Raw genomic sequence first — 12569 nt, forward strand, 5'->3', positions numbered from 1 at the left:
CGCCGACACTTTTGAAATGGTCGCCGACAGAAAAAAAAAGTGTCGCTCAGGCTGCTGCATTTATACTTCCGGCAAACAGTCACCGGTGCTCAAGGTTTGCGTGACGTAAACTGAATCCTTTTACCGTTACATTCATAGCTATGGCTACATTGTTAACGCTTTGTAGCCTAGGTGATCGATCGGAGAAAATAGCTGTCGCTAATTTTGAGAGAGAGGGTTGTTGGAAAACAGCTGTTGAGCGCGCGCTGAAAATTCAAACAATTAAGTCAACACGCGGTCTATCTAGCCAATCACACTTGCGGGACAGTATGTGACAACAACAGCACCAGTAGAAATTTCTCCTAGTAGGCGACACTTCCAAGCGACGGTTAAAAGTGTCAACCGTGATGTCATTTCTGTCGGCGACCTTTTCAAAAGTGTCTACGACCTAAGTATAAACTGGGCTTTAGCTCAATGGTGTTTAGCCCTGGTTTTCGGGGCCCACTTGCCTGTATGTTGCAGATATTTCCCTGCTCCAACACACTTGATTCAAACAAACAGTCTTGATCAATCTCGACAGAAGCCTGATAGCCTACCATTTTGAATCAGGCTACCATTTGAATCAGGTGTGTTGGAGCAGGGAAACATCGACAACATACAAGACAGTGGGCCCTGAGGACCAGGGCTGAAGACCACTGCTCCAGCTGACTGAAGACATTCACTCACCCTTTAGGGTCCAGCAGGTCGCGGACCTTCTCGTTGTAGATCTCCATGTAGGAGACCTCCACCTTGAAGGAGTGGGCCTCACTGTCCTCCCTGGAGACCCTCTCGAACAGGGTGCAGCAAAGACGTGGGATCAGGCCTGGCTGATCCCCGTTCCCCATCATGGAGAACGATTTGCCAGAACCTGGAGGAACACAGGATTGGGCACACAGAGAACTTCTAACACAATTGGAGGTGAGGTGGACATTTAAACCCCTGCACAGAAGACTGTAAAACAACATACCCTGTGTTTATACTACAGAAATAGAAGTAGCTCTCCTGCCCCGCTAGAAGGCCATACCCCCCTGACACCCATATGAACCCGGCCAGGCGTCTAACCCAGAGACAAAGGTGGAGTGAGGACAGCACTGCGGGCTGCAGGTGCCCTGCTGCAGGTGTGCTGACAATGTGCTGCTTCAGGGTTTCCACAAGAGAGAGAGCCCAGTCTTGACTCGTTGGTCATGTGCCAGTTTGGCTAGCTATAGGTTTTATCAGTGCTTATAGACATCAAAACAACAGAGCCAGCTTTGTTCCTCTTTCCGTGGGACTGTTAGTTCAGTGGCAGGAAAAGTGAATCTTTTGTCTGGTTATTTCCCTATTTTTCCCCCCCCAAAACATCCAAAACATGTGACCGCCTTGTGAAAGACAATAGACTTCATTTCCTCTTCAAAGTGTTCCCTAGGCATGCCATTTTGACCTCTCTAGGACAGGAAGTGGGATAAAGGAGCTAATTTAATCCACGGCTAGGAAGGATACGACTTGAGCGATTCACCAGAAATTCATCAGAAACGCAGGAGCTTCCTGTTTCTGCACGTGACCAGGGACCTCCATAGAACGACCTGAGCAGATGCCTGTGCCTGCAGACCTGACATGCAGCCCCTCGGAGCCACTTGTGTTAAGAGTCACACACCCCACCTTCTCATGACCCACTTCTTCCTCCTACACAATAAGAATGTCTAGCTCCTCCATCTCCTCCATCATCCCACATGAGGCCATCTTTACGGTGGGCCAGTAGCACAATGAGACGCAATAAAGAGACAAACAGCATATGGAATTGACATAATGCTGAAATATCCCCCCCTCCTTTAGCTAGACCCAATGTCATCATTCGGAACAATGCTTCAGTGTTTGTTTAAACTGTTGTAGAGTCTAGGGCTTGTTTGTCTTGCTTTTATGTCTGTTACCTGTTTGTCCATAGGCGAAGATGCAGGCATTGTACCCTTGAAACGCATTTTCAAGTATGCCCTCGCCAAGGCACTTGAACACCACCTCTTGTCCTGCAAAATAAAGAGTGGTCACCATGGCGATTATGCTAAACATACAGATAAACCATCCATTCAAACGGGCATACAGTCCGTTGTGTTTTCCTCAAATAATATAGTAGGGGAGCAAGACGGGAAAATATAACACCACAACGTTCATTTGTTAATGGTATGCTTATAGTCTGCTTCAGCTAATCAGATTGGAGAGTACTCCCTCTGCAAAATCGCAGAAAGATTAAAGTGCCAAATGCACAAAAAAACTGGCCAATTCATGGAAGGTGGCATTTTTTTGTCTAGTGATGTGGAAGTAACTGGAGAGACAGAGACACAGAGAGAGAGTGAGAGAGAGAGAGAGAGAGAGAGAGAGAGAGAGAGAGAGAGAGAGAGAGAGAGAGAGAGAGAGAGAGAGAGAGAGAGAGAGAGAGAGAGGGGGGGGGGGGATAATTCTCTTGTATAGCTCAGTGCTGTGCTCCTGGTGAATGGTGCAGCTGTTTAAAGAGCTAAATAAAGCTGTGGTGGAGGGCCTTCAGGCAGCCCTCTGCTCCACAGACTGGCTTGTCGCTTGAGAACGAGGCAAACAGAAGCCTTGCCATCGCTAAGTGGAAGGAGAATGGTAAACACAATGTTGCTGTTGGTCCAGCGTTCTATTGACGGTGACATGCCCTGTTTCATGGGTGTCAAAATGAAAACGCCATAATCGTAGCCTTCAGTTCATTTCAAATGTAGCTGAACCAGTGCAGTTTTATGTTTCTATGCCTCTCTGGAAAAAACGTGGGTGGGAGAGCAACAACAATGGATACAAATGTGAGCACAAAAAACAACACTGTTGAAGGATTCGTTTCACCTCCTCCATGGTATGCATATCGGGTGCTGCAATAAACACGTTCTGAACAATTTTACCTTCCTCTGTGTCGAACAGTGGCACACCTTCATGACACCTGTCTTGAGTTTGTATCGACCTGTCTGCGTCTCTATTTCACACTGAGTGCTCTTATTGAGCATTTAACCTCTGGCGACAATGACTTTGCATCATGCAAGCGTTTCCTTTAGGGAGTGGGTCCTCCTAGCTCAGAGCTGTACCTGTGCCCTCACCTGGGTGGTTTTGAATGGGAGGTTAGGTGTGCTTGTTTGGAGTTGTTTAAGTCATGACAGGAGGATTATCTCTGTGGAGCTGAACCCCCTATGGGACTCACCGGCATATTTAGGGATGTTCGATTCATCCATGGACCAAAAACAGTGGTCAAAGGCAAACACCTGTGGGAGAGCAAACACTGAGGATTAGCACACCTTGGAAACCAAACCCACTGTCAACACGTCCAAGCAAATAGATTCGGAGACACTTGCACGCAGACTAATAGGTGTCTATGTACTCCGCCACAGTTGTCTGGCGTAGCAAGACACATAATTACATAATGGCTTTATTGTACTGTATCACGCCACCCAACGCTACAGTATGTCAGCAAGATTGAGCTTGTCTGTGTGTGGGGGGGCATATTGTGTGAGAAAGAGGAGCTCTTCCCCGATGCTGTTATAAGGTAACTGTTGTCAGGATTATGCTGTTCCACATTAGCCTGGCTTGTTTTGTGACGCCGCTGTGAGTTAAATGAATTCATAAATCAGGGACACAGCTCTCCCCGGTGGAAATTCCAGTACCCAGTGACCCCGGTCTCCAGGGCAACAGGGCTGGAGTTGTTCCTGGTGAAGCTTGCTGGCCCTTGGCCTCGACCCAATGGGTCCAGCACAGACCCTCTGTGTGTGTGTGTGTGTGTTTATGTGTGTGTATGTGTGTGTGTAAGTGTGTAAGGGAGAGAGAGAGACACCTGCATGTGCTCACAGCCACCACGCATTACATCAAACGGATGTTTGATGGCATATTGATGTTTTATTTTATGGCAACTTATATTTTATTTTATTGTATATTTTATTTTAATTGTATTCCACTTAGTATTGCTAGTTATGTATCCTTAGTATAGTTAGACCACTTATTTAAATTTAAGATTCCTATATGTTTATTGTATGCACCTTCCTGCCAAAGCAAATTCCTTGTCTGTGCAAACCTTCATGGCGAATAAATCCCTTTCTGATTTTGATTGTGATAGCACAACAGCCTATTGCACTGAGGCCTCCTACTCAGCAAAGTAGAGATAGGATAGCCCTTTCACTGCAGATATTCTATAACACCAGATATGTTATAACGTTTCCTTCACATACCCACATGACTACAAACCACTGCTTTGCAACATGACAACCCTTTAGACTTTCTCGCAACGCTGAGTGGAAGTCTGTCCTGTACAGTCACCCTGAAATACTAAACTAGCGTTGTGCATGCCATCTCTGCTGGCACCCAGAACCCTGCTGGCCTGCCAAGAAAACTGGTTTCCCTCTATGAATGTGTGACCCAAAATGATTGAACTCTTTTCTAATCACGATAAAGGGCATCGGCCAGGGGAACCACTTGCAAAGTCAGCATTGTCAGAGATGAGATCCCTGAATGGCGTGAAAGCAAGACCTCCTCAAGAGGCAGCAGACTAGCGAGTGGGTGTCATTCAAAGGAACAAAAGTGCCATCAGTCTCAATCGGGGTAGGGTTAGTAACCAAGGTAATCTGTGTTGGCAAGTCTCTGTAAGTGAACGATATGGTTAACGTTATGGTTAACTAAAGTTAACTCTAACTATAGGTCTGACTAGACAACCAAATACTTTTTTCATTAGAAAGAAACACCCCATGAATAAGCTTTGTTCGAGCAATTAAAGGCAGAAATCTCTTTGTCTCTCTGGGATTAGGACAGGTCGGTCAAGGCTGGGCTGGGTTTGGTAGAGATGGGTCGGGACCTCCCTGGCTTCCAGGCAGACAGAACTGAAACTAATTGGGAGTGTATTCATGGCTTAGCAGACAGCCATGCGCTTTCTGCTAGAGTGCCTGGCTAAAGCCTCGGCAGTCGGAGCAGCGCTGGTTAATGGACCCCAGAGACTGGGGGCGCTCGTGGCTATACACCGGTGTTCCCCCAATCAGTCAACGGGCCCCCCCACCAGCTCGACACAATGCCCCGGTCCGTAGTGTGTGAGGGGAGGCCTGGGTGTCTCTTGAGCTAGTCACCAGCGTGTCAGTGGGGGGAGCGAGGGGGAGGAGGAGGAGGTGGGGGGGGGAAGAAGGGGGAGTAGGGGGTGAAGTTCCAACAATGCAGCTTTCAACGCGCGCACACACTGCCCCAGTGTCTCTGCTCATCCCTCTCTCATTGCCGGCCTTTGTGGGTGTTTCATGAGATCTTAGAGCGCTGACACATTCACACGGACGTCTATCCGGCCCCTGCCGACCCACCAAACGACCAAAAAACCCTCCATCATGCCCCTTAGAAACCATCCTACGGCAGTGGATCGACCTCGTCTCGTAGTGGACCCTGGAGGCCTGGGGTTGCTAGCGTTCCATGCTAGCCTTGTGTGGTGTCTGTGACAGTGCCAAGTTGCCTGGTGTGTGTTCAGAGATAAGTGAGCTCTAGTCACTCAGAATGACCCGGTACTGTGTCTGGGCAGACAGTTGCAGGGGACGTTGGCGTCAGGGCTCCTGATGAAAACCAGCACCGCAAACACTTCAAACACATACCTTGGGTTGTTTCCTGTGATCATCGTGATGTTCAGTTCAGGCGAGGGTGAAAGAGAATGTCGTTGGGTTCATCGGTAATGCAAGGAAAGAGAGAGAGAGAGAGGGAAAAAGGGAGAGGGAGAGAAAGAAAGAAAGGGAATGGGAGAGGGAGAGAGGAAGAGAGAGAAAGACAGGGAGAGGGAGAGAGAGACATAACACGGTTGGTATAAATTGCAATTTAACAGTCAGTACATGTTCCTTTTTAGTATAGAGCAGCTGTGCTCACAGTAGGAAACCTCCTATTGTCTGTGCTGCCCCCAAAAGATCTAGATCAAATGGATATCTAAAGTCGCAGATTGTTTTGGTGACAAACACATCACAAGTCATTCTGTTGGGAGTATGAAGGTGACTGTGGAACCCACTCTTCATAATTCAAAATCACGACGCAGTGCACTTCATAAAGGACGGGTGTCATTTCTTCATTCATTTCTCCTATTCATTCCCTTCATTCATTCACTTCCCGTGGTATTTCCTGGTGGAGGCTGCTGTGAATGGGTTCATAATTGGTGCGCTGGAGCGTAAGGAAAGGAAGAGATTTAGGATTCAATGTCCCACTGACTCTGTTGGGTAAACAGCCCTAACGCTGGTGGACTTAACCAGACATGGGAGGCCAGCAAGGCTGCATTCAGTATTACCTCAGGCCTCACAAGGCAAATTTTACTCTAAGACTTGTATGCTGATTTATAACTACAATTCTGAACAAAGAGAAACAACTAGAGTTCCTTCATCTCTTAACCTGTGCTGAATGTTCCCATGTGAGCACACCTGACCAGGGTGTTCTGCCCCCGACATACTCCAGCTGCCAGTCCCCAGCAGCCAGGGACACCTCTGTGTCTCTCCACATGGCACACAAGACCTGTCAGCATATCCGTCCTGCGGTGCACCCGCTGGAACAGAGGTGGGCATCACCTTCACCCAGTAACACAGCCTCCATCACTGGCTCTGGATGGCCTGGTGGAGCACAAACACTGGACTGGAGCCCTCCACCTGAACTGGACTGGATTACGTCAGGGGTCGGTACAGAAATGCAGGGCACAAGGTGATGCTTAATAAAAGTATAGTGAGCTATTTTGGTTTGATTGCGGTGAGAAAAAGAGAGAGACCAGAACACCAAATGATATCCTTGTTAAAAAGGAGGAAGAGAAAGGCGTGGAGGGGTCAAAGAGAGTCAAGATGGCTGAGCGGTTAGGGAGTTGGGCTATTAATCAGAATGTTGTTGGTTTGATTACAGGCCGTGCCAAATTGCGTTCTGTCCTTGAGCAAGACACTTCACCCTACTTGCCTTGGGGGGAATGTCCCTGTACTTACTGTAAGTCGCTCTGGGTAAGAGCGTCTGCTAAATGACTAAATGTAAATGTAAACACGGGAATGGGATGTGACCTTATGATGTGACTGTATGCCCACTGTCCCGCCCTCCACTAGTTCACAGTCAAGTCTTTCCTGATGGAGTCTATGTGAACATCTGCAGGTGGATCACGTTGTCACGGGTATTACCAGGACCAGGATATTACATCATGTGGCGATCTTAGCACAGGGGGATCAGATGTGTCCAGACTTAAGCTTGTAGGAGTGGGTAAACTGCCTGTCCTGACAAGGAAATAACAAACCCTTGTTTAGCAGCAAAGCTTTTTCGCTAGCAAGACATGGAAGACACAAAGTTCAAAAAATGCTCTACAGTAGAGCAGTTAAATTTCATTCAGATATTTAAACTGCTACAATAATACATTTTATATATCATATTTTATATGATATATATATATCATATTTTATATGATATAATAAAAAATATAGGCCTCATGGTATGTGGTTTTCTGATTTACTCTCTGATAAATATGCATGCATGCAGCCAAAGGCTGTTTCAAATCTATAAATATGCAGAGCGTGTATAGGATTCATGCTTGCAGTCCACTTGCATGTTGACTTCGTGCACATGTGTGACACAGAACTGCCAGACTGCATCAGAATACAAACTCCTCCAAGGAAAATCCAGGGTGACGTACTCATCCACCCCCCGGGTCTCCCCCAGCCAACCTGCCCCCCTCGGAGTGTGGGAGGTTCTGGGGTTCCCGTCTATGTCCCTATGTGTAGCTAGCTGTCCTCTGTGTGTGTGTGTCCCTTGGTGAGGGCCTCCAGGGATCTGTCGCCGGTTCACGCTCCCCCTCGTCTACCTCAAGCAGAGCCAGGACGCCCCCTCTCTCACCACAACGACTCCATATGATTTAGCATGGCATAGCATGGCAGAGCACCAAGGGTGAAAACTAAAACATGTCACTCCAAATAAAAACCCTTCTGATAAATGATGACCTTGCATTAGTAACAGTTGATCTCAGCGGTAGCTGATTGAGTGTATGTATTAGGAGGTGGAGGTGGAAGAAGGTTGTGGGTGAGTGAGGAGGTTGTGCCATCTCCCTGTTCCAGAACTGTGTGCCGGAGGGTACAGCAGGCAGGGGAAGGCTAGTGTATTTGTGGAGAGGACTAGGAGGTACTCCCCTGTGGTGGCTACACAGATTAAGGCCACTGGGTCATTATGCCACAAAAATCTCTGATGTGATGGCCCTGCAGACAATGGCCCAGATTAAAGCACCATCAGATGCTGGCCCACCTGCTCTAACAGAGTGACAGGACAGACACACAAAGAAACACTAGATCATCACGACAACACACACAGCCGCACCGTCCCTAACGTTGCAAAAGTCCCCGCAAACCACTCCTCAATGGACAGATGGATGGACAGACAATGTATCTGTGAGCAGCTGCCAGAAACCAAATGAATGACATCACTCAAGTTCAGAGTTGAACAATCTAAAAAATACATTCTGTAAATTCCGTTCACTATTAAGAGAACACTCCTGGGTGCTTTCTACCGTGTCGAAGCCTTGCTGTGGGAGACTGTGTGCCTTTTTGTGTGCTGGTGTCAGATTCAACACTGTGGTGCTGCAGCCCAGTGAGAGCTCACCCAGCCCCCAGTATCTATAACGCTGTCCATGATGACATAATCCTACATCCACCGCTCTCTCAAATATAATATGAAGATGGATCAGCCCAGTCCCCTGTGGAGTTGACACACAAACACACAAGGCACACATGCTCACGCACGTCAAAAACATACACACACGCAGACATGCAAGGCAGATGAGTGATTGAAAGCAGCATGGGCAGAGTCTGGCGTGCCACAGTCAGTCCAAGAATACCCTGCCCCCTAGAGATGATTCCTGCCAAAACACGTAGCTGATTACATGACAAAATATCCCCCTCGTACACTTACACACACCCTTAACATCTCTTCAACCACAAAACGGAGTCTTTCTCCAGATCTGTCAACACTGTTCTGACTCTTGACAATTTGGGTCTAATAAGCTCAGAGCCAATCACAACAGCTCTCTGAGTGGACAAGTGTTGGGTTGCACACTGCTGTACTCTCTCAGGCTCTCATCTGATATTTCAGTTGCTCATTGGTGGTGTGCAGTACTGGACACGCTGACCCTCCATCCACTCAAGGCAGAGGTCACCCTGCACCCTGCTGTGCCAAAAACAGAACAGGGAAATTACAATACTTAGTTACATGGAAGGTACTCTGGTCCAACCAACACCAACTGGGAACCAGCCAAGGAACTGAGCTGCCAAAAATATGTTCAGAAACATCACAAGTCTGCTGATTTTAGGAAATAATTCCAAAAGGATTCAAACATGGGTTAACGGAGTGGCCATATGCTTGCATGTTTATGCTGGATACCACTCAACAGACGTGCAGCCTCTCTCCAATAGTTAGCCTTCATTTCATCTCAAGAGCTCATTACTATTTGCTTTCAAGCTGCTTGATTTCTAGAGTGACAGTGCACTCTAAAATTAGCCCATGGGAAACCTCTAAAATAGCTGAAAAATGGTTACAGCGGCTTTGGTCTGGGTTTTTATGTTGTGGGTCATCATAATTCCAGAACTATTCTGTTTCCAGGCAGGAGCTGTTGCCAAGCAACTAATAAACACAGACCCCAGTCAAGTACCAAGCTCATGAGTCAAAGTTCCTATATAAAAGCCAAGCAACAAAGTCCCAAAGCAGCTAATAGCATTGCCCTCAGCAGGCATGTCATATTAGGCCTTACATGCTCCTGTTAGACCAGTTACACCAACTTTCCATAATAAAAAAAGAACATTCATTGCATAATCTAACCCTAATGTGTAACTTTACAAGTCAGATGTGATAAGCTTTAGGAGAGTGGTAAACCTTGTGAGTTTTCTCTAGTGTTATTCTGTAAAACAGAGGAGATACAAAGTACTTTTCCCCATGATTTAGTTAGTGACAGGAAATGAGCAAACGAAAAGGGAAGTTCATCAATCTGTTCAATATGGGCCCGCTTCCTCCCCACTGCCATCCAAGTGACACATTTACTGCTAGGCCACACCCCCTTTGACCTTGTCCACTTGATAGATGTCACACAGACAAACTGGATCACAGACTGGGTAATCCTGACCAACAGCCATTTTTGATGGCGCTCAAGTTAAATCTGGCCCAAGAGAAGTTACAGCCTAAAGATACACAGTTCTTATCAGGCCAGTATAACACTTCACATTAATTTACAAATCTTTTTACACAGTGAAATAGAGTAAGAAAGTATTCAGACGTAAAAAAACATTGTACCAATTTCCACTAGTTTTTGTGTTGTCTGGCTGCTCTCCACCCTCCAACAAAGCTGAGGGTAAAGTAACAATCTGCAATAAATCTTGTCAGGAAATCCATGTAAACACTAAAGAAAATACTTCAAAAGAAAATATGTGAATTAGAAGAATGATCTTTGTAGAAAAACCAAGTCATTAAAGCAAACGATCTCTATAACAAATGTGCAGATTAACTGGAAGAAAACCAGTCAGAAAGTACAACCACTAACTCAGCTCAGATGGCCAGAATCTCTGCAATCCTGTCTCCAAGAAGTCCCAAAGAGAAAAAGAGGAGGGACGTGCCTTTTGGTCTCATTTCCAGGTCAAGATGTAAACACAGCCCCACCTCCAAAACAAACCGTGGGGAGCAGCCCACCAGGGAATTCAACAGTTTTATCAGTAACACACCACGCTTTCCGCAGTAGGACCACTGGGGAGAAAGGAGAGAACCTCGAGTGGAGCCAAAACTCAGAGAACAACATCTTACTGAATGGAAAGGTTGGTCGTTTCTACACAGTAGAAAGACCAAACGGGAAAGACAAAGGCAACATTCCTGAGGCCATTGATGGGGTGTCATTGTCATTTTGAGAGAGTTTGTTTGGAAAGCGTGATGGCGCTTGGTCCCGTGTGTGACGCCAGAGAGTTGAAAGACGGATGAGACCCTTCCCAAACTGCGTTCCCCTCTCAGCCTCACCACATTCACGACTACCACCACCACAATGTTCAGTCAACACCCTTATCTAGCAGGGGAAAAGCTGAGTGCCTTTGACATCTCCACCATTGGAGTCAGCTCAGACTGAAGGCCTAATAGGCTTAGAAAACCAAAACAACACATGCTGACTATCTGAGTTCAGCCACAGCGATCAGATTGTGGAAGAAACAGATGTGATTTTTTTCTTTAAGAAACTATAAAAAAAGAATGTTTCACGTAAATGATGTCTTGGGTTAAACCACTGCATCAGGTGACCGTTTGACGGTAGCAAACGTATTTACATGGAGAAAAGGTAGGATCCCCTCAGGCTTTGTGTGTAGTCAGAGATGAGGAGGAGATTGTGTTTGTAAGATAGAAGGAAAATCACAGGCTTGGTTAGAGTAGTCAGCCATTATCTGATGGAGACATGCTTTCACTAATCACCTTGCCCTGCAAGGCCACAGAAGTAAAAGGGAGGAGTAAGAAACACTGTCTGCACCCTCAACAAACAGTCCTCTTCTTTAGACAACAACTATGCAGGCACTTACAAACCGTGCAATCCATGCCACAATGGTTGTCTGCCTTATAAAAAATATCCTGAGAAGATGAAGACAAACAAAAACAATACCTGCAACTTGACAGGAGTTCAAGGACCCAGGAGTAGATATGAAACGTCAGCAATTGAACTGACAGCAATAACCCGAGACCATCCTTGTAACATCATCTCTATATGAAATGGCTGACGGTGTGTAATGTAGACAGTCATTGAAGGGTGAAGCCTAGGCTTAGTCACACTGTACAGGGTCGGTATCACATTTGTAACTGCACTTACCTCAGTGACTGGGCTATTATCACCTCAATACTATCTTTGCAAGCATGACATTTCCATAAGATGTGACAGACTTGTCAATTGTCCTGAGCTGACGGCATGTTGGGGCAAGATAGGTGTCATATAGCTCAATTGTAAAGAGCTCAAGGGTATTTCCCTGTCATGCTGCTTCTACACTGACCCCCCCCCCCCCCTCTCAGACAGTTGCCTCAGGTATTTCTCAGCCTCCTCTACCAGCCTCATTGTTTCTGAATCTGGGGGAGGGGGTCAGACTGTGAGAATGTAAGCGTGGACGTAACCAAAGCTTGGACGAGGAAACCTAAGCCTCATCTCTCTGCAGTCACCGTTGATGTTCCGTCCCGCCATCACAGAGATTACAGTTCATTTTTGCAGAGAACCAAAAAGGAGGGATCACGAGTCACTGCACGATGAATCATGGGGGTGCAAAGACAAGGCCGTGGTTCCTAAGCCATCAAAGGAAAGTTGGAACATTTGTTCACATTCTTTACATAGCTTCCACGTTCACATGGTACCTTGTAAAAATGCACCGAAGAAACAAATATCTAGATTCCTTAAGAGGAAGGCATACAATTAATTAGGTAACACATTCCTTACACATTAAAAAACAAGTGTATATCTGATGCGCTATTCAATAACCTTCAGACTTCACTTTAATAATTTTAGTTTCTCTCCTGCTGGCCCAAGTGCACATTCTGCTGTGATGTGGGGTTCCCATGAGTCTGGAGCCTGGGGC

At 46.4% G+C, this 12569-nt stretch overlaps 1 protein-coding gene across 4 annotated transcripts in view; it reads right to left on the reverse strand.

Moving 5' to 3' along the window:
• Positions 1-12569, reverse strand: part of kif13a (kinesin family member 13A) — a 38316-nt gene that overhangs the window by 20968 nt on the left and 4779 nt on the right. For all 4 annotated transcript variants that reach the window (XM_047030729.1, XM_047030710.1, XM_047030701.1 and 1 more), the window contains exons 3-6: positions 5604-5616; positions 3197-3257; positions 1926-2018; positions 706-886 (exon numbers count right to left, since the gene is read on the reverse strand). In XM_047030729.1, coding sequence (XP_046886685.1) covers positions 706-886; positions 1926-2018; positions 3197-3257; positions 5604-5616 — 348 coding nt within the window. The remainder of the gene's footprint in view (positions 1-705; positions 887-1925; positions 2019-3196; positions 3258-5603; positions 5617-12569) is intronic.

Source organism: Hypomesus transpacificus, chromosome 2 (genome assembly GCF_021917145.1).
Source record: "Hypomesus transpacificus isolate Combined female chromosome 2, fHypTra1, whole genome shotgun sequence".
In the NCBI taxonomy this organism is placed as follows: domain Eukaryota; kingdom Metazoa; phylum Chordata; class Actinopteri; order Osmeriformes; family Osmeridae; genus Hypomesus; species Hypomesus transpacificus.